The sequence below is a fragment of the Marmota marmota genome, unplaced genomic scaffold (assembly GCF_001458135.2).
Source record: "Marmota marmota marmota unplaced genomic scaffold, marMar, whole genome shotgun sequence".
Lineage (NCBI taxonomy): Eukaryota > Metazoa > Chordata > Mammalia > Rodentia > Sciuridae > Marmota > Marmota marmota.
The window spans coordinates 15,091,329-15,113,807 of record NW_026000101.1 but is presented as its reverse complement, the minus strand read 5'-3'; the positions used below and the strand labels follow the sequence as shown (position 1 = coordinate 15,113,807).

General features: G+C 38.5%; 2 protein-coding genes across 8 annotated transcripts in view; one reads left to right on the top strand and one right to left on the bottom strand.

Annotated features, from left to right (window-relative positions):
* The first annotated feature begins 2,397 nt into the window (after nucleotides 1-2,397).
* On the top strand, nucleotides 2,398-17,133 carry Trmt10b (tRNA methyltransferase 10B). 4 transcript variants are annotated; one of them, XM_015492301.2, is made up of 9 exons: nucleotides 2,398-2,467; nucleotides 3,790-3,990; nucleotides 4,458-4,566; nucleotides 5,333-5,457; nucleotides 7,647-7,799; nucleotides 9,434-9,512; nucleotides 10,543-10,610; nucleotides 15,603-15,726; nucleotides 16,282-17,133. In XM_015492301.2, exons 2-9 carry the CDS (start codon nucleotides 3,805-3,807, stop codon nucleotides 16,386-16,388), a joined length of 951 nt encoding a protein of 316 aa, XP_015347787.1. In that variant the 5' UTR covers nucleotides 2,398-2,467; nucleotides 3,790-3,804; the 3' UTR covers nucleotides 16,389-17,133. The 4 variants fall into 4 exon arrangements, with proteins under 4 accessions (XP_015347787.1, XP_048639306.1, XP_015347789.1 ...); XM_048783349.1 differs by lacking the exon at nucleotides 2,398-2,467 and adding an exon at nucleotides 2,473-2,570; XM_015492303.2 differs by lacking the exon at nucleotides 2,398-2,467 and adding an exon at nucleotides 2,610-2,843.
* Nucleotides 17,134-18,365: 1,232 nt separating this feature from the next.
* Exosc3 (exosome component 3) overlaps nucleotides 18,366-22,479 on the bottom strand; it is a 5,306-nt gene continuing 1,192 nt past the window's right edge. The window contains exons 2-4 of one of the 4 annotated variants that reach the window (XM_015492299.2): nucleotides 22,097-22,246; nucleotides 20,079-20,230; nucleotides 18,366-18,819 (exon numbers count right to left, since the gene is read on the bottom strand). In XM_015492299.2, the coding sequence (XP_015347785.1) occupies nucleotides 18,618-18,819; nucleotides 20,079-20,230; nucleotides 22,097-22,246 (504 nt within the window). In that variant the 3' untranslated portion in view covers nucleotides 18,366-18,617. Of the gene's footprint in view, nucleotides 18,820-19,293; nucleotides 19,816-20,078; nucleotides 20,231-21,870; nucleotides 21,945-22,096; nucleotides 22,247-22,479 lie in introns of those variants that run through there. The other 3 variants (XM_048783351.1, XM_015492300.2, XM_048783352.1) reach the window with 3 other exon arrangements.

Genomic DNA, 22,479 nt, shown 5'->3' with positions numbered 1-22,479 from the left:
AGAAGGTAATGCAGGAGAAGTCTCAAAGAAAGTCGGCCCTTTCTTTGAGACATATGAGATAGGCAGGATGAAGCTACCTACCCTACAGTGCAAGAGTCATTTGTTTAATGACTAAGAAATTGCTGGACATGTATACCCCTCCTTTCTTTTCCCAACCACCATCGTATCAACTGATTTTTGTCTCACAACAAACACTTATGGAACACCCATGCCAGGTGATGCCTGACGCCAGACTATGGATGTAAGTAATTGGGTGAGAATCCTATTTTCAAGAGCTCCTGTTGGAGGTTACATGGCATATAGAGAAAGAGACTGAAAACATAAGGCACAATGTACTCAAGGTTACCAAAGAGAGGAGGTAAGATGCTGTGAGAAGTCATTTTGGGGGTGAGAAGCAGAGCAGCAATCAGAGAAGACTTCCTGTAGGAGGTGGCATTCATTAGAACTAATAGGAAGTATTTATTGAGTATCTACTATGTATCAGGCCCCAGATTTGGTAGTTAGGATTTGGATCTATCAAGAAAGGACAAAAGTAATTTATTCTGTCAACAAATATTTACTATGCAGTGGCATTAAGAATACAAATGTGAGAATGTCAGACATGTTCAAAGAACTTATAGTTAGAAGGAATAAGAGGAAAAAAAATAAATTACTGGGCTGGGGTTGTGGCTCAGAGGGAGAGCACTCACCTAGTGTGTGTGAGGCACTGGGTTCCATCCTCAGCCCCACATAAAAATAAAATAAAGATATTGTGTCCACCTATAACTTAAAAAATAAATATTAAAAAAATAAATAAATTACTGACTGAAAAGTGATTTTTAAAAACAAAGAAGGTGTCAAGACAGGGATAGGAAGAGCTTGTCTTACCTAGTGTAGATGGGAAAGGCCCTTCTGAACTGGAAATATTTGAGCTGAGACCTAAATAAAAGCCAGCCATGGAAAATGTGAGAGGAAAGGGAACAGTATGTGCAAAGGCCCTTGGTGTTTTTCAGGCGTTTCAAGACCAGTGAGTGGAACTGGAGGGAGGAAGACAGAGAGGATATTAGAGTGGGGGGGCAGGCAGGAACCTATTAGTTCAAGGCCTTAGGAAGATGGTTGGATTTTACATGTAAGTACATTGGGAAGCCACTGGGGGATCTGGAGCAGGGGATGCATAATCATCCAGCAAACAGACGTGGTGGGGATGGGAAAGCAGTGACACCAGCCAGAATGTCTTTGTTTTCCATGGGAGAGTAGCCATGAGAGCTCATTCAGTGATGAAGGGACACAAGAGCTTGGTGGTGGTGATGATGGGTCTATTCAATATGGCTGAGTCTGAGGTATAGGGACAGGCAGGTGTGGTGTGAGCTCAATCATGAAAGGATCATTGAAAGTCATTTGAACCACTTTTCAGGCCTCACTGAGGCACTGCAAGCAGGCAGTAGGAAGCCAGGGCCAGCTTCTGAGCAAATAGCTGATAGCACTGGGTTTTAGAAAAAGACTTAATGGGGGTGGGGGTTGGGGAGCAATGTTTTGTGTTCGTGGTTAAAAAGTGGATTGAAGCATGGGTTGCAGGGAACTGTGCAAATGAAATCCAGAGGAGAAAATGGGCCAAGGAGGGCTCCAGCTAGGCCTTAGTTTCTTGAGGAGATATTCCTGGCCTGCTTATGGTAGGGTCTCTCTGAAAGGGCATTCCCCCAGGACTGCAGGAGTGAAGGAAAGAGTAGCTAGCAGTCTTTATCAAGACAAGGCTTGGGCAAGTCACTTCATGTCTCTGGAGTCTCAGTGTCCCCATGGATGTATGAAGGGAAATGGAGGAGGGAGAGTGACCAGAGGGTATGTGCTCAGAGAAGGGCGGTGTCAGCTTGTGGACCCTGTTGGCTATGGGGAGTTGGGGAGCGCTAGGCTGAGAGATGGTGGTGATTCGAGACATGGTTTCACCTGTTTTGCAATGATCAGCCCTTGACAGCCAACAAGGCTCCTGGTCACCTACAGGAGCCCTGCACCTTTGGCAAGTGTCTGGGATCGTAATCTTCGACTAACAGATGAGGAAATCTAGGCTCTGAAGAGCATTGCGGGGCTTGGGTTGTAGCTCAGTGTTGGACAGCCTGCCTAAAACGTGTGAGACACTGGGTTAGATCCTCAGCACCACATAAAAATGAAGAAAATAAAGGTATTGTGTCCATCTACCACTTTAAAAAATTTTGAAAAGGGCTGGGATTGTGGCCCAGAGGTAGAGCGCTTGCCTAGCATGCGTGAATTACTGGGTTCGATCCTCAGCACCACACAAAAATAAAATAAATGTATTGTGTACCAACAACTAAAAAATAAATGTTTTTAAAAAAAAAAATAGATCATTGCGCATCTTGCTGCCAAGTTGAAAACTACAATTCCCAGGATGCTGCTCGGAGCGGGATCCGGAACCGGAAGTGGGCTCGGGGTGGGGCCAGATGGGCGCCGCTGCTGCTGCGCGAGGCGTTGGTCCCAGGTATGTTCGGGGCTGGTTTCCGGTGGGATAGGAGTTAAGAGGCTCAGCATGCGAGCACCTGCATGCTCTTGGCCGGTGGCGGCATTGAGGTCGAGTGACCGCGGTACGCTGCCTTCTTAGTGCTTCCCCTTCTTGCGGGGCAGGAGGGACCCGTGTGCTCCCGGGTCTGGAGTCTGGGTGTTCTAGTGGTGGTGGGGTGCTTACCTACCATGCGCGAGGCTCTAGATTCCACTCCCAGCTCCGCAAAAAGAAAGAAAGAAAAACAATAACAACAACAACAGCAAAAAAAAAAAAAAAAAACAACCAACAAAACTAATAAAAGATGTAAAATGTGAGGGGGATTTGCTTAAGTGATTTGAAGTATCATTCGAAGCCGGTAAGTTCAAAGCAGATGAATCAAGAAGTCATGTGTAAGCATATAGTTTCAAGGCTAAGGAGTTAGAACTAAAAATAACTGGTTAACGAGGGTTGCCACTAGAGGTGGAAGCAGGTGGGACGGAAGATCATTACTTTTCATCAGAAATAAGTCTTTTTATCATATACATAAATCGCATATTGAACAAGCCAGGGGCATTATTTGTGCCACTCTTGGTCTCTGACACTTGACTATAGAACATTTCTGACCTGTTTTCTCTCAGATCAGAAATTACCCGAATCATGACATCATTTCTTAAGTGAGCTGTTACAGTGCTTCTCCATATTTTCCAACAAAGCATTTCTAAGGGATATTTAAACAGTCACACTGGTGACTGGCTTTCAGCTGCAGTGACACACAGCTGGAGGGGGTGGTATATAGTTTGAAGAATTTTGATAGTCACCAAAACCTAGAAGAATTCTTGATTGCTTTCATGACCTTTTACCATATTTTTTGGCTGGTTCTTCATTCTCCCATGATGTTTTTAGTATAGGACCTTATATGTAGTAGATGCTTAATAAGTACTTGTTAAATCACTGGTTTGAAAGTAAATTGTTTGAAGCATAGTCATACAGTGTATTTCAGAAAGAACATCCACACAATAAATAACTTGGCTGTCTGTGTCACAGTAAAAAGGAATAATCACCCATTGCTTGGAGATGTCAGGAAATATGTTTGTCCTCAAAAAAGTATGTTTGGCTTCCTTACTACCTGCTTCTGTGCTGGATATTTCTCTGAAAGACACATGCTTTTCTTGGGTCAATAAATAGGGGTCAGTATTTTACACCTGTTTGCTCCATCAGCAGCACAGTAGTACTATTTATCTTTTGGATATAGGGAATTAGCCTTATAAGTGAAATAGTGTATTATCTCACGTAATTTTGTATTTTTCCAATCTGGTTGAAAGGACAGAGACTGGCACATGGACTGGAAATTGGAAAGGAGTGTTCAGAGAACAGAGTCACTAGAGTTGCAGGGGCAAGAAGGCATCCTAGAAGACATAGGTGAAGATGGACTCTCTGAAAGCTTCCAGCTTCTGCAGATTGATGTGGAATGTGACTGCCCAGACAGGGAGCCCCTCCCCACAAGCAGTGCAACATGGTGCTCGGTGAGTGCAGGGGGCTTTCAGTGATGGACTGATTGTCCCCAAGACCCCTGCTTCAGGGGTAGTTACTAGTAATAAAAAGAGACTGGGAATGATTTTTGTATGTTTAAAATAGTGAATTAGTTTTCTGCTCATCATAATATTTCCGTTTCATTTGAGTCATGGGAAAAGTAGATAAAGTTCAAAAGAAATTTTTTTACATACCTGAGAAGGGTCAGGGAATCTAAACTGTAGGTTAGGTCCTGTCCCTGATGAATTTTACTGACATTGACCAGGTCACATATCTTTTCCAGGGCTGTATTTTCTCTAAACAGTCCAGTCTAGGTTTGTTTTTAAGATGAGATCTTTTTTTCTCTCCTAACTTTACCTGTAAATAATAATTTTTAAAAAATGATATAACTTTCTAATATTCATTTTCCTTTTTGTTGCTTATGAAGTTCTCAAACAATTTTTTTTCTGGATAACATAAGAAAAATGTCCAGAGAAAACAGAGACACTGGGAAAAGATAGTTGCAGCAAAGAAGAGCAAAAGAAAGCAAGAAAAAGAAAGAAGAAAAGCCAACCGTGTAGAAAATCCAGGTAATGATTAATGAGATTATTGATGTAATCATTTATTTTTTAGCAAACTCATGTCCTCATGTTCCTAGGAGAGTAGGAATTATGTTTTAAGGAAAAACAAGTATCTGGGAGGTAGGACCCATTATCTGATTTTGTTGGACATCAAAGTATCAAAGCAAAATTGAATACTGCTTTTTAAATATAAGTAGTCTGGTTGACATATGTGTTTATAAACTCAGAAGTAAAGATTCCAGCAGCAACTAACATTTATACAGTACTATGTGTTGGGTTCAGTTCTAAAAATTTTACTGGACTCTCTAAAGGGAATGATTATTTCCATTTTGTAAGAAAAGCAGCAGAGACTCATAGAAATTGAATTGTATGCCTAAGATAATTAATTTAATGAATGAACAGACCGTACTTGGATGTAAACCCAGCTGTCTGCTCCAGATCCCACACTCCTCACCACTCTGCTAGTCATAAATCTAATGAATGAATACCTTTCATGAGTCTCAAGATTCTCTTTATGTGCAAAAATAAAAGGGAAGTCTATTTTTTTTAAAGAGAGAGAGAGAGAAAGAGAATTTTTTAAAATATTTTATTTTTAGTTATCGGTGGACACAACATCTTTGTTTGTATGTGGTGCTGAGGATCGAACCCGGGCCGCACGCATGCCAGGCGAGCGCGCCACTGCTTGAGCCACATCCCCAGCCCCGGGAAGTCTATTTTTACAGAATATTATTCCTGTTTTCCCATTTCTTTTTTTTTTCTGATATTTCTGCTATAGGCATCTGCCCCCAGCACAGCAAAAGATTTCTGAGAGCCTTAACCAAAGAGAAACTCTTGGAGGCCAAACATTCAGGACCAAGACTGTGTATCGATTTGAGTATGACTCATCACATGTCAAAGAAGGTAGAACATGCACTAAGCCTGGAATTCCTGCTTACCTGAGGGAGGTCCAAAGGGTACAGCCTTCATGAACAGTATGCATCATCAGCTTCTGTAGTTCTTTAGTAATCCAGCCAAAGTGTTCTCTACACTGGGCTACTAAGTTCTGATATGGCTGTTGGAAAGAATCTGAAAGAGAACATACATCCATTGGTTTATTTGCAGATGTCACCTTGTCTTCTGTTTTGAGCCCACCACCTTTATCTCTCTGTTCATGATGTCTTTAGTCTGGATGGAACCTTTCAGGCTCAATTCTCCAGACCCTAAATCTTTGGCCTTCTGCTGGGAAGAGGACTATTTACCTGGTAGTATGTTGTGGGGTGGTTACCTGGTGGAAGTTTTTTTTGCAGTGTATGTTTTAATTGTTTCTCATTCATCCCATTGGTGAGGGAGGGATTTTCACCCTAGGGTTCTGGGGATGGTCAGATACAAAAAGTGTACTTGACAACAGGTATTAACAGCAGTTTTTTTAGTCTCATATACTCACTGCCTTAGGGAGGAGTATTTTACACATCCCACGAAGCCACAAAAGGGGTTGTACTTGAGAATAAAATGAGCAACCAGGGTGATGGGATGTGGGCTCTGTGGTATCAAGGGGGTGAAGTGTCTCCTGATTCCTATAGGAAGATATGACTAGTTCGTTTAGTTTTTTCCTTGAGCTGGCAGGGAACCAAAACCTGCTACTCAGGGATAAACAGGAATTATACTGCATCCCCTTGATAAAAAGGGTTTTTAAGCTAGGGAGCCTCATCTCATCTGTAGGGGCAGAGTTGGCAAGGGAACTTGAATTAGGTCATTTGAGGTCCTCCTGTTTTCACCAGAAGTCATGGCAGCATATAATGTTCCTCAATTTTAGGCCTTATACTGCAGTGGAGACTTTAAACAAATCTCTTTGTTTTCAAACTTTCCTGTTATATGTGCTAGTGTTTAACATGTTTTTCAGAGAAACTAGGAGAATTGTAGATTTGGGGATTTACATGGAACCTCTAGCCCTCTGAAAAGGTGAACTAGGAATTCTCTGCTAGTTACATTACTTGATATAGCAGATTAAATCAAATACAAAGACTTTTTTCCTCTACCAAACAAATCAAGTTAGGTTATAAGATAACCATTCTAGAATGAGGGTGGAAAGTTAAAACTTCCAACCCTATGACATCTCCCTAAGTTACGGGCAGAGATGCCAAATATTCCTGAAGAAGTATAAAAATTTCAGTAATCAGCTTCTTTTTAATAGCTTAAATAGTAAATATCAATTGGTAAAGTTTAAGATAAAAGCTAACATAACCGTGGTACATATATACAATGGAATATTACTCAAACATAAAGGTGAAATTATGGCATTTGCTGGTAAATGGATAGGACTGGAAGCTATCATGCTAAGTGAAATAAGTCAGTCCCCAAAAACCAAAGGCCAAATATTCTCTCTGATATGCAGGTGCTGACTCATAGGAGGAGGGGTGGAGTGGGGAGTAGAGGTTCATCAGATTGGGACAGGGGGGATGAGGGAAGGGAGGAGGATGTAAATGGGAAAGACAATAGGATGATTTGGACATAACTTTCCTATGTTAATATATAAATGCACAACCAGTGTAACTTCACACCATGTATAACCACAAGAATGGGAAGTTAAACTCCATGTACTTATGATATGTCAAAATACATTCTACTGACTGGGGTTGTGGCTCAGGGGTTGAGTTCTTATCTTGCATGCATGGGGTACTGGGTTCGATCCTCAGCACCACATAAATAAAATAAAGGTAGTGTGCCTATCTGCAACTAAAAAAAAAAAAGGAAAAAAAATACATTCTACTGTCATGTATGACTAAAAAGTACAGATTTTTGAAAAAATAATTGGGGAGAAAAAAGCTGACATAACCAATTTATGTATTAAATATGCAAGAGTGGGGTCAGCAGAAGGGAAAATGTTTTTCCATTCACTCATCATTTCTGGGTTGATATCATCTGAACTTTCATCTGTGAGGTGTGGTATCACAGGGTGTATAACACACTTGCATGTACTTATTTCTAGAGATAAAGGTGCCATCCTAGTCCATGAGGTTTTCTGGAATAGCATTTTGTGTAGCGATTGTTCAATAGTGAATTGAAAGTGATTTGGCATGTTTCCACCCTGAGTTGTCCTTATTTCTTTGAAGGAATTAAGTAGGCTGGCTGGACAGATCCGAAGGTTGTATGGTTCAAACAAAAAAGTTGACAGACCCTTTTGGATCTGCCTTACTGGATTCATGACAGATAGTCCTCTCTATGAAGAATGTTTGAGGATGAATGATGGATTTTCTAGTTACCTGGTAAGAATCTTTTTGCTTGTTCTTTGAATTATCTAAAAAGTAGTCACGGATTAATAGTAATTTTTTAAAATTTTTCTTATTTTGATATACAGCTGGTCTCTCTCTGTACCAAACATGTGTGAACTTTTTTTTGGTCATTATTCCTTGAATAATGCAATATAACAACTGTTTACATAGCATTTGCATTGTATTAGGCAGTATAAGTAATCTAGAGATGATTTAAAGTATACAGGAGGATATGCATAGCTTCAATGCAAATACTAGGCCATTTCATATGTGGGACTTGAACATCCTTGGATTTTGGTATCTGTAGGGGTTCCTGGAACCAGTCCACCATGGGTACTGAGGCCACTGTAATTTACATCTTTTCACTATTGCAATTTAAAATTCAGAACTTATTAGTTATTAACATTTAATTTTTTTTCTCATTCTTCCACTGCATTGGCAAGCTAATATCACCACTACTTAATAGGACTGTTTTGCTACCTGTATAGCTCATGGTAGACTATAAACTCCAGAATTATTTTTGGAAATGCCATAACTTCTTTCTTGCTCTTAGGTGCAAAACTAGGAAACATGATTTTTGGAGGAAAAGAAATAATATTTTTTGAAGTAGTTTAGATTCCAGATGAGTTTTAGGGAATATTAGGTACTTTTAAACTCTTATCCTAGGATCTTATAAATGATACCTAGGATCTTATAAATGATAGATATGCAAGTGAGAATCCAGATCAGTTTCTAAGAAATGACACTAAAAATGCCTCATGGGTGCTGGGGATGTGGTTCATTGTTGGAGTGCTTACCTAGCATTTGTGAGGCCTGGATTCAGTTTCCAGCAACACACACACACACACACACACACACACAGCCTTATGTGTTTGCATTTTGTAGCTGGGGCTGAGCACTTGTGGCCTTCCCTCTGGAGATCCATAGAGGCTGTGAGTGTGTAGGGTGTGCTCTGTGGTACTGTGCAGCTGACTGTGTTGCTGTTACTGTCTGAACAGTCCCTAGTGTAGTACAGCCACTTCCAGATTTACTTCCCTATACTTTTTTTTTTTTAATAATTCTTGTATGTAAGCTGAACAGACTCACTTACATATGGTTTCCTTACTTCTCTGTCTTATTGCTGTCTTACTGCTTTTTTAGGCAATTCTATCTGCTTTGGATTCTTCTTCCATTTGTTTTTCCAGAAACCCAGCTCCAGCATTTCCTTTACCAGAAGGTTGTCCCTGGTGTTGTTACTCCCTCACCTGTAGTCCTGTGTGATCCCTTTACCTCCATGAGAGCCCCATGTCACTTTCTGTCTCACTTCATAGTTTCGCGTCTTTTTTTTAAAGTTATAGATGGATGCTATATCTTTGTTTATTTGTTTTTATGTGGTGCTGAGGATCGAACCCGGTGCCTCACATGTGTGAGGCAAGCGCTCTGCCACTGAGCCACAACCCCAGCCCCTTTCACGTGTCTTTGCTCCCTGACCAAGTACTTTCTGAGAATAAACTGTCAGACATGCCACTCCTTGATACACTTAGAGCTAACTGTGCCTGATGGAAACTAGATGCCACGTAACTAGCTGTTGAACTGTGGGCCACCTTCTAACCTCATTCCTACCATATTGGGTTCTTTGCATTTTCCAGCTGGATGTAACAGAAGAAGACTGCTTTAGTTTATTTCCCCTGGAAACCCTTGTATACCTGACTCCTGATTCAGAGCATGGTATGTATCTTACTGCACAGATTCGTATAGCACTTTGCTCCTAGCCCTTAGTTTAAGTATTCTCTGGCCATTTATTAATGCCACTCAAGAAGTACCCAAAAAGGCATTTGTTGAACTGCTTTGCAGAGGGTGTGAACTGTACACCTTTTCTGAGCAGAGGCTTCTTCAGGTGTCCTGCCTTGATCAACAGCCGCACAGATTCAGGGTCTCCATTCTCAGGCAGTCCAGTTCCTCTGGTCAGCTTTCTTCATTGTCCCTTCTTGGGTCAGTGTTCAACATATATATATTTTTTCCTCTAGAATATCATCCATTTCACTTAGTTTTCAAATTTATTGGTATTAAGTTGATTGTAATGTTCTCTTTTAATTATTGCATGTTCCTCTTTAGTTTTAATTTTGTCCTTTCTGACTCTGATATTGATTTAGACCTTCTGTCTTGTTTTCTTGATTAGATATGTCAATAGGTTGTCTATTTTATTGGTCTTTTTTTTTTTTTAAATATATATATATAATTTTTTAGTTGTACACATTACCTTTATTTTATTTATTTATTTTTTCTGTGGTGCTGAGGACCGAACCTAGCACTTCACGCATTCTAGGTGAGTGCTCTCCTGCTAAGCCAAAATCNTTTTTTTGGTTTTTTTTTTTTTTTTTTTTTTTTGGTACCGGGGATGATTGAACTCAGGGGCACTCAACCACTGAGCCACATCCCCAACCCTATTTTGTATTTTATTTAGAGACAGGGTCTCAGTGAGTTGCTTAGGGACTCACTTTTGCTGAAGCTGGCTTTGAACTCATGATCCTCCTGCCTCAGCCCCCCAAGCTGCTCGGGTTACAGGCATTCATTATTGTGCCTGACTTTTATTGGTCTTTTTAGAGAATTAATTTTTGGATTCATTGAACAAGTCTAAAATCTTTATTTTCTATTCATTAAATTTCAACTTATTGTTAATATTTCTTTACTTTTGCTTTCTTTGGATTTTGAAATTATAAAACGGATTTGATCTCAATGGCCTTTATTTTTTCATTAGCTCTTCAAGATGTTGACCTAAACAAAGTTTACATCCTTGGTGGACTTGTGGATGAAAGCATTCAGAAGGTAAGTGTACATTTTGGCCCCAATATCTATATTTTGAAAAGTAGTGCTTACTTTTATAGATGATTGCCCTGTTGTAATTTTACCCAAAGAGTCTTGGAGCTTAGAGGGACAGAAGGAAAGAGCCTGGCTCTCTATCAGTGCATTCCTTCTTCTCACCAGCAGTTCGGCGGTCCTGAACCTCACAAAAGTCAGAAGCAGGAATTAATATAGGTAGTGTGTGGCAGTTACAGAAATAGTCATTCTTGAGTTTCTTTCTTCTGTCTTCTCTTCAGATCTACAGGGGTAACTCTGATCTTGACTAAGTAAGCATTGATACAATATTTTTATCAGCCATTTTTTTTCTTGGCTAATTTCCCTGCCAATATGTATCTTATTCCAAAACTTCAAACTCAGTAAAATTGTCCAGATTTTTTTTTGTTATTGTTAACTGGAATTGTATTGGAATAATTTGGGTGTTATTAAAATTTTAAACTTTGTTTCTACTATACAAATATTTTCTAAGATAATTTTCTTTGTTTATATTTACTAAATAATATATGTTATGTAGCTATTAAATTTTATAATGGATATAATAGTTAACATGTACATAAAGGAGTATAGGGAAAAATAAGTCTCTCTCTCCCTATTCCCCAAGGCAATCGCTGTTTTCTTATGTGTTCTTATGGTCAGCTTTTTCACTGCTCTGATTAAAAGATCTGCCCAGGAAAATTTTAAAGGAGGAAAGGTTTATTTGAAGGATCACAGTTTCAGAGATCTTAGTCCATAGAAGGCCGGCTCCATTCCTTGGGGCTTGAGGTGAGGTAGGACATCATGGCAGAAGAGTGTGGCAGAGGGAAGCAGCTCACACAGTGATCAGAAAGCAGAGAGAGGTTCTACTTGCCGAGATACAAATATATACCCCAGAGCCCCGAGTTCCCACCTCCTCCAGTCACACCCTCCCACTTCAGTTACCACTTAGTGAATCCCTTTTTGAGGATTAATTCACTGGTTGTGTTGACATTTTTTCAAGCCAGTCATTTATCCTCTGAACTTTCTTGCATTGTGTCACACTTGAGCTTTTTGAGGACACCTCACATCTAAACCATAACATGTGACCTTCTTTTTTTTTTTTTAAATATATATATATAATTTTTTAGTTGTACACATTACCTTTATTTTATTTATTTATTTTTTCTGTGGTGCTGAGGACCGAACCTAGCACTTCACGCATTCTAGGTGAGTGCTCTCCTGCTAAGCCAAAATCCCAGCCCCAACATGTGTCCTTTTTGATATGTTTTGTGATCCCACAAGTATATGTTGGTGGGTTTATTTTATATAAATGTTTTTGTAGGTTTTATGTTTTTATATTTTTTCCATATGTGTGATGCACATATATGAAATATATTTAGCTCAAATGATAGCTCAATTTAATTGCATTTATTTTTAAAACATTAGTGTTCCATGACTTCATAATGCTAACTTATATGCATTAACTTATAACATAATGCAGGACTCTCTTATAGAATATCAACTAATAACCACAATAAGGGGGGCAGGGAAGAAATATAAGTTCATTGGATTAGACAAAGGGTAATGAAAGGAAGCAAGGAGGGATGGGAATAGGAAAGATAGTAGAATGAATCAGACATAACTCTCCTATGCTCATATATGAATATACAACCAGTGTAACTCCACATCATGTTCAACCACAGGAATGAGATTCTAATTAGAATAGGTTATACTCCATGTATGTATAGTATGTCAAAACACATTTTACTGTCATATATATCTAAAAAGAACGTATTAAAAAATTTTTAAAAAAGAAGACACAGCTAATAAATAAGGGATGTATAATAGAATTAGAATATTAATGTTTTTATCACTCCCAATGTAGTCATCAACTCAGGCAATTGATAAATGAAAAGTTGTGGAGGAACCATTTACATGGTCTCAAAGTACCATAATACAGATTATAAAGGCAAAAATATGCTATTAAATTGAAGCAATCTGTCTAATCCAAATTTGATCAAACATAGTATCATAAATAGTGACATTGTGTGCCTCCTGGTATGATAGAATCTCACCTGTGATGTGATATATTCTTACTCAAGAATGTTTAAACTGAATTTAATGATGAGGAAACAGACAAATCCAGACTGGGGGCCATTCTGCAAGACAAAAAATCTTGCAGAAAAAAGGCCAATGTAATAGAAACTAAAATAGAAGGCATCTGTTGTAAATTAAAGAGATTTAAAAAACAAAAAACATAGCCTGGCACAGTGGTGTCACTTATAGCTTCAGCTACTTGGGAGAATGAGATAGGAGGATCACATGAGCTTAGAGCCCTGAGGTCAGCCTGGGAAATATAGTTAAGTCCATCTCAAAAATATATGAATAGCTGGACGTGGTGACACACCTGTAATCCTAATGGCTTGGGGGGATAGCGAGTTCAAAGCCAGCCTCAGTAAGACCCTGTCTCTAAATAAAATACTAAATAGGGCTGGGGATGTGGCTCAGTGGTTGAGTGCTGCTGAGTTCAATCCCCAGTACAAAAAAAATATATATATATATGAGAATGGATAAAAATAATTGTCAAATACAGTGAGCCTTGGTTAGATGTCTATAATCTATATTCTTAGGATTATAAAAAGGGAATTTATTAGACTAGATTGCAGAACTAGATAGTGCCACAGTGATAGTCTGCAAGCTGGAGAGCTGAGGAACCAGTAGCTGCTCAGTCCAAGAATCTGGAGTCTCAGAACAAAAGGGCCCAGTGGTCTAGCTTCTGTCCGGGATCAAAGGCCTGGAAACTCCCTGGAGAGTTACTGGTCAGAGTCTGCTTTGGAAGAGTGAAAGAACTGGAGTCTGATATCCTCAGGTGATTGCACAGCAATCCAAGCACTCACTCAAGAAGAACAGAGTTTGCATCCACTGTTGCTTCCTCATTCTTCCGCATTTTTGTTCTATTCAGGGCCCCAATCAACTGGATCTTGCAGCCCACATTTAGGGTGGGTCTCCCGTTCGAGTTACTGTCCCACATGCCAATCATTCCTAGAAACACCCTCATTGACACACTCAGAAGCCTCTTAATCTTAGGTATCACTTAATCCAATCAAATTGACAATTCAGGATTGGCCATCACATCCAACATCTAAGCAGAGTAGATGTTAGACCTCCTTATACACAAGGTTGTAATTCATGTTGACCAGTAAGTTATAGGACCATAAATTAAAGGATGTTGACAAGCTAGAACAAGTTCAGAAGAGGCTGACCTGAATGATGAAGGGACTTGAAACTAAGTTATAGTCAAAGAAGAGTGACAGAACTGAAATTATCGGTCTGGAGACAAGAGCATCCATAGGGAATGAATGATCCCTGACTTAAAGTATCTGAATGGCCATCTTGTGGCAGGGCCATTTTACTTGCTTAATTGGGATAAAAGACCTAGATAAATGAGTAGAGGACTAAAGGCAAATGGAAAATTTATTTCAATATCAAGATAATTTCCTGGGGTGGGGATGTGGCTCAAGCGGTAGCACACTCGCCTGGCATGCGTGCGGCCCGGGTTCGATCCTCAGCACCACATACAAACAAAGATGTTGTGTCCTCCGAAAACTAAAAATAAATATTAAAAAAAAAAAAGGATAATTTCCTGCTATCTGGTACCATCAATTTGAAATGGGTCACCCCAGGGTATATGAACTCTGTCATGATGGCTGTCCATCTAGAGGCCAGATAGCCAATGGGAAAGAGGTTATAAAGGATAGACAAACACTGGGTAGGTGGTTGAAGTGAAATAGTCAACATAGGGGCTGAGGTTGTAGGTCAGTGGTAGAGCACTTACCTAACATGTGTTAGGCCCTGAGTTTGATTCTTAGCACCACATTTAAATAAATAAAATAAAAGTCCATCGACAACTAAAAGTTTTTTTTTTAAATATAAAAAGTAAAATAAAAGTCAACATGGCTGAGGCCCCCTCTAAACCCAAATTTGAAGATTATCCTTGTGATCTAAACCTTTCTCTTTAATCCTGATATCTTAAAAAAGATTGTAAAAAAAAAAATATCTTTCCTGTATTTCTTACAAGGTAGTGAATGTTGTGAAGCTTCAGTTGTGGCCCAGGGGCATCTCATAGAGTCATCAGTTCTGTGCACTGACCCTGGGGAACTTTAGATGGTTGGACTTTTTAAGTTCTTTTGATTCTTATGACTCCGTTTTGCAGTTTCTGCCCTTCCTTTTGATGGGATTGTTGAAACTTACACTTCAGTGCTGTCTTTTTTTAAATGTTATTTATTTTTTTATGTGGTGCTAAAGATCAAACGCAGTGCCTCACCCATGCTAGGCAAGTGCTCTACCACTGAGGTACAGCCCCAGCCCCTCAGTGCTGCTTTATTGCCAGCTGCCTAATTTTCTTGAATCCGGTTTTCCTTTTCTTTCATTTGCTGCTGTCAATTGACTGAGCTTAAAACACCAGATATCCAGAATCAAGTCTTACTTAGTTCGAGCCAGGAGCAGTCTCTGGTTAAACTGCTTAGGCTCTTTGAAGCCTTGTAGCTATAGATCTGCCTCTTTTGCTTATTTTATTTGTCTTATAAGTGGTAGTAAACGGAAGCTTGTGAATAAATGGTCCCCAGAAAGTGAGGTGTTGCTGCCATTTCTTACTTGGGATGAGTACTCTTCATTTTCTGAAGTTTCTTCCATTCTACCATATACTTATTTTTTATATGTATTTTTCAGTTATCAATGGACGTTTAATTACACGCAGTGCTGAAAATTGAACCCAGTGCCTCACACATGCTAGGCAAGCACTCCACCACTTAGCCACAACCCCAGCCCTAGACTACATATTTTTAATGTTTGTCTCTGTGATTACTGGTGGAAACTAGCATAGGCATAAATGGGGATCTCACAGTTTGCTTTGCATATTACATGATTACCATTCATGTCCATATGTGTGATAATAATTCATTTATAATTTTTGTAATATGAAAAGTATTTAACTTTGATTTACAGAAGGTGACGTTTCAAAAGGCCCAGGAGTATTCTGTCAAGACAGCCCGCTTACCAATCCAGGAATACATGGTCAGGCTCCAGAATGGGAAAAACTATCATTCAGAGATATTGGCTATCAATCAAGGTACTGCTTACGTGACCCTTGCCCAACATACATTAGTTCTGAGGCTGCTATATTGCATTAAGTATAATGCCCTTTGACTCAGTCTCCTGTGACTTATATGCCTGGACTTCATCGTGTGCATTTTGTGACATGTATTCTGGCCACCAAGAGGCATTTTTCATTTTCTTCCTGCTTCCCAACTACATTAAGGATAGTTGAAATTGTTCTCCTTGCCTATGACCTGCTTTATTGATTGATGAATTCCTATTTGTTCCTCAGAGTTCAATTCAAGAACATGTAAGCTAACTTTCCTTCCCCTCCCAAGCCATGTCAGGGCCCCTTCTTTGTTGACTGTGTTTCTGTATTGCAGTATTGCCCATTGACAGGCCTGTATCTTAGTGTAGGATGAGGTCCTTATGGTAAGGCAAGGCTGTGTCTTTGCCTCCGTCCTGGTACCATGTGAGATGCAGAGGACATATGTTCAATAAAATATACTGGAACACCCATTTTTCTCATTATTTATTTACTAGTTCTCTTTTCTCATATGGTTGTTGTCTTCTGTTTACCTTTTAACAGTGTTTGATATCCTGTCCACTTTCTTGGAGACTCACAACTGGCCTGAAGCATTGAAGAAAGGAGTTTCTTCGGGAAAAGGCTATGTTCTTCGAAATTCAGTGGAATAACGGGCAGCCTAAGATTGCAGCTGCAGGAGATGAAGTGCCTGAGGTGTTTCAACCAAAGAAAAGGGCAGAGGGTAGTAGTGGCATACACTTGCCTTTACTTGATATCTTGGATCTTCATAGTATAAACTAATGACAGGGACCATATTTTATGCTTTTGCATTGTCCACAGTGCCTGGGTCACAGGAAGTGCCCTGATCAATGTTTTAAAAAAAAAATTATGTAACAAGGATTAGCTCTAAAACTACATGACTTTGGATATGTTAATTCATCTTTTATACTTCTCTACTTGTGAAAGACCCTACTTTTAAAGACTGTTTATGTGGCAAAATAATTGTTATATCAATTATTTTATATATACTAAACTGGCATTAAATTGTATGACTTTCTCCAACTGCCTCTGAGTATGCTGATTTTTCCAGCTGAGTGATATGCTGCACATAAGCTTTGCAGAATCTGCCTGACCTGACCTATCTACTTTGAGCCCCCAGAGCACACTTTGTTCCCGCCTGTGGCTCTCACCCAGTACTCCCTTGTTCTGAATATAGGAATGCAGGGCCTCTCTCTTCCAATTTGTGTGAATAGTTTTGCATTCTGAGCCTTGTACAAACTACATTCTTCATGTATATTTGTAACAAATTAAAAACAAAACCAAAGTATTGATGAATCTTAGAAAATGTTGCGTTCTGACATGCAAGCATGTTAATCTACCTCTTATCAAATATACTTCCTTTTCTTGTGTCCTATATACAGTTGCTTCATTTACTCTTGCCAATTGGGGTTAATTAACCTGCTAGCAAATTCAGAAAATGTTTTATCTCAGAACCAAAAGATTATTTTGCTTTGTCTGCATCCCTTACCATTTAATTCTTTGTGAATTATGGTCATTTGATAAATATCAGTTGTTTTTTTTTAACTAAAATAGGCCATCCTTCAAAAAACATCTTTATGAACACATAATGCTTCTTAATCAGTACCAACATAATGAATAAGTGCTATAATCTCTTTCATCCTAAAGGGACTATGTAGGTAGGCTTCAAGGAGCCCATAGCTCTTCTAAAAGGTCTGACCCCAGAACTACTGAGCTTTTATCATCTGCCAGTCTTCGTTTTAACCTAAAAGGGCATTGGTTAGTACACCAAATAGCATGGAAGAATTTTCTCATCAACCCTATCACAGACCTCTCCCATTTATGCAAAACCCAAGCAGGTATACTTTGTTTGCCTTCTAGAAAATGGTTGTCAAAATTTGGCCAGACTTGAATTCAGAAATCCTCATCATGTTGAAATTTGTGTAACAAAAAAGCCAAATATGTCCAAAATATTCTGTAACATGAAAATGAAATATACAGTTGTTGGATTTTAATTTTTTGTACCGGAAATTGAATCCAGTGGTGCTTAACCACTGAGCCACATCCCTAGCACTTTTTTGTATTCTGAGACAGGTCTCACTGAGTAGCTTAGGGCCTTGCTTAAATTGCTAAGGCTGGCTTTGAACTCGAGATCCTCCTGCCTCAGCCTCCTGATTTGCTGGGATTACAGGCATGTGCCACAGCACGGGGTGAATTTTAACAATCATGAATTTTTCAGTCTAAGAAAATACCCTGTAACTAATTCCACTTTGAAAAAATACATACACCTAGTGCTTGGGAATGTAGGACAAGCTTAATCTTGTGCCTCAGTTTCTTCAACTATGAGGATAAATGTCTTCTATAGTTACTAGGAATAACTTTCTTAATCCATGTGAAAACACTTGGAACAATACATGCTGCATGATAAACATTATTAGCTTTACTCTTCCACTTACTAATGGGATTACAGGAGACCTGTGTTTACCTCTATATACTTTTTTATGTATTCTACATTTCCTTTGGTAAGAAGTTTTATCATAATGATCAGAAAATATTTTAATGCCGACTTCTTGTTCTTATTGAAGCTGCCTCTAGCAAAATGAAGGGACTTGACTTCAAATAAGCCATGATACTTTTTAGTAAATTTTATTGTATAGAACATACAAACATGATTTTTAAAAAATTTTTCTCACCCACACAAGAACATGAGTGAAAACCAGTAACTTTCTTATAAAAATATTTTATTTAGAAGACAAAATTCACATCTTGTCTTCTGAAGATTTAATAGGGAGAGATTAACCTGAAAAAAAAAAAAAACTTCCCAGGAAACTCATAGTCTCTTTCTCTTGGCTCAAATGACCCACTGAAGAAGTCCACATGTATCAACTTTCTGCCAATCTGGCAAAGATTTGTTTTCTTTGATCTGCTGTCATGTGTTCACAAGCTTCTAAAATATTTGCCAAAATTAAAGTTTGCTGAATGGTTTTTGCCTTTACCCATATTCTTCCATTCATTCCAAACACAATCTCCAGTGGATAGAGTTTTCCCACTTCCTGTATGATTTCACATTCTGGAGCTAATAACCTAGTGGTAAAGAGGAATAAAAATGAAATTTAATAAAAAGGTAGGATGTGTTCTAGATATCCTTCAGAAGGAGACTCCTTTTCTGAACTATTAAGTTATTTAAGGCACTGTCATCATCACACTAAGAATAAGGCATAAAATGACACTTACTGTCCTCTTTACACACCACCCCACCCCATTTAGATGGGGTCTTGCTACGTTGCCCTCGTTGATCTCAAGAACCTCTTGCCCTCAATTTCTTGAGTACACTGGATTAAAAGCATGTACCACTATACCCAGCTCACAGCCCCCTTTCTTCGAAGAAGTTTTAACACTTTTCAAAGGTATACCAGAGGTCACAGTAATGAGCTACCTCACTACAAAGATGTCAAACTCCTTCTGTCATCAACATAGCATAATATATAAAGTTCTTCCCAGAGATTGTCAGAACACTTAATTCTGGACTTTAGAGTAATTAGTTTTTTTTTTTTTTTTCCAATTACCAACAGTATTTATTATTATTTTTTTATTTATTATTAAGAGAACACATTAAATTTGTTTTCCTGATCATGTAAGTTATTCCCTGGTATTAAATTTAATGCTTGGAGAAAAGCACTGGCTCTATGAAAGTACAAAGGTACTACTATCTAGTTAAATAACAGGCTTCTCTAACGTCACCCCAAACAATCTCCAATCTGCAGAATGGGTAGAAAGGAAAGGCATAGAAGATAGATCTGAACTTCAGTGCCTATAGAAGTAAACAGCTAGGCAGATAAAGATCCAAACACCTAATGAAGAGACTCTCCTGAGTGGGAACTACCAGGTCAGAATAACAGGAACCTTCTGTAAATGATACCTAACTGAGGATCCATCAGTCTAGCTGCATTTGGCCACCCTTAGTGAAATCTGATAATTTTGTACAAATGCAGATACACCTGTATTCAAGTGACTTAGAATGAGGAAAGGCCAGTTTTCACATTTAGGCTGAGTATGTTGGTTATAAGGAGCAGCGGGCCTCTGGTAGAGAAGAAATGAAAAGGACAGAGTTGAAACATGAAGGATGGATCACCACACTGTAAACAACACAGCCAAATACATCTAAATTTGAAACACTGACTTTAAAAAAAAGGGCAGAACTAAATTTATGAGTTTATAAATAGGCTAAATGGATATTGATTTTTAACTCTGAAGAAATGTGGATGTTATTAACAATCCAAATTTCAAAGCAGGTGTAGTAAAAATAAAAGAACACAGGCAAGCTAGAAGGCATTAGGACTTACTTTCTAATTAGGCCCAAAGTCACTTTAAAAAGCAGACCATCATGTCCAATCACACCCATTCCATTAGCTCGTCCACAGCTGTCAATACAGACCATCTCTGGTTCCATATCTTTATTAGCAACTACAAATTGACCATAGATGAGATCTCCAACCTACAAGACATTAAAAGAATAATTGAATCCTCTCAGCATACCATGCTACAAAAGCTGCTATTGGCTCTTTTTCATAGGCAGCAATACCAGCAACCTACAGTTTTGTGGCTAATGGGCTGATTACACCCTAGGATTCCACATTGGAGTTGAGTCTTCAAAGGCAAAATTAATACATGTAACCCTTCCTTCACCCTCCAAGAAATCATTAGAGTAGGAATCATCTCAAAGCCAAAGAATACTCTTCAACATTGTGTTGCTCAATATGGTAACCAGTACCCATGTATTTATATAAATTTACATTTAAGTTAATTAAAATTAGATATTTAAAATTCAGTCCCTCAGTTGTATTAGCCACATTTCAGATGCTCAACAGCCCTGTGTAACTAGGAGCTACCATATTGGTGCAGATGTAAAATAGAACCATCATATAAAGTTCTATTAGCACTATTCTGAATAATTATGGATTTATAGAGAAGAAGGAAAAACCTGGCATGCAAATTATTATAGAATAGTGGTAATTAACAGATACTTCTCTATACATGATTTGCTTAAAAACCTCACAGAACTGAATTTCAAAATAATGAAACTAAGGAAATGAGTGTGTCACATTAGATTGGATAGAGAGAAAGGATGGGAGAGGAGGGGAGGAATAGGGAGGATAGAAAGGGCAGCAGAATAGACAATATGATTGATGTATGTACATTCCATGTATGTATTATATGTCAAAATACATTCTGCTGTCATGTATGACTAAAAAAATAAAAATAAATCGTATGGTTAAAAAAAAAAAGAAAAAAGAAACTAAGGAAATGGAAAATGAATTGTTTTCTTCTCAAAATGTTTATTAAGTACCTATTGTTTGCTGATGACTACAAGAACCAGAGAGGAACAAAACACTTTTGTCTTTCAGAAGCATTTAATCTTGAAGGACAGAGGGAATAGACATGTAAACAACAAAATCCCTTCAGGGCTAAATGTCTACCTGCCGGGGCAGATATAAAAGTAACAACTAGCGATAGCTTTACAGAGGTGGTATGTTTAGCCTTGGCCTCAAAGGATGAGCATGTGTTCTACAGATTGAGGAGATAATCAAATCCAGACAGAGGGAACAGCATGAGCAAATGTACAAGAGTAGGAAATAATTCATTTATGTTTGTATGGGTTAAGCATGGCTGTATGACGGATATAACATGGATGAGAGAAGCGTGTAATGCCAAGGAGTTCTGCAGGCTTTGAAGAATCTTGTATATAAGCAGGAATGTTAATGAGGAGACTACTGACTGAGTCCTGCCAAAAGGAAGCTGACATCTGAACTTGTGAAGTGGAGATAAAGATCAGAGAGTCAAAGAGAATCAAAATAGGGTTAAACTTATAAAAGGTGAATGGAAAGGTGCATAGAAGTCAAAATTTCTGGCTGGGTAGACATAAGAATATGGCTATAGTATCTAAAAAGCCCAAATTGAAAATCTGCAATAACAAGTTTACTCCTAAATCAGCTCTAAGGACCTCTAAGCAAGATGGATGGCCGACAATGTTAATGATTTGCCTTTCCTCCTGAAGCCTATGGCTGATATCCTTGTGCAATGGATATGGACATGACATATAACAATGGAGAAAACAGATATAAACTTTTAACTCACTAGAGATCAAATATCACAAGAACCAATGTAGTGGCTCTGGTCTGGCACTGGAGCATCTGAAGAACTCTTGGAGCCTAGGACATTAAGCAGATGCTTAGAGTCTATCCTGTAGAACTAGGAAAATAGTTCATGCTTTGGAGACAATTCAGGTAGCCTTTGGGGCAGATAAGTATTCTGAGAAATGGATATTTTTCTTACTGTTGAAACCAAATAATCCCATCATTACCTGCACATTTGGTCTGTTTCTTTTAGTTGCACCTTCAAATGCCAAATAAGACAAAGAAGCTGGTTCACTCCCTCCAACATCAACTTTGAATATATCTCCAGATTTAGCAGTCACTATGCCAATCACATGGTCTCCTTTCACTGGTACATACTACAAAAAACATCAGAACAAACAGCCATAAACAACAAGGAATCAATGGAAGATATCTTCATTAAGTCCTTAGTCCTTGTTTTTCATTAAAGAGATGTTTAAAATATTTTAAAATTCAAGTTTACAAACTCATGTAAGTCTTACATAAAACAATGATACTATTTCAATAAAAGAAAATCACAACATGAACCCTTGGGTTTGCAGGGTTTTTTGTTTTTTCTGTTCTCCTCCCC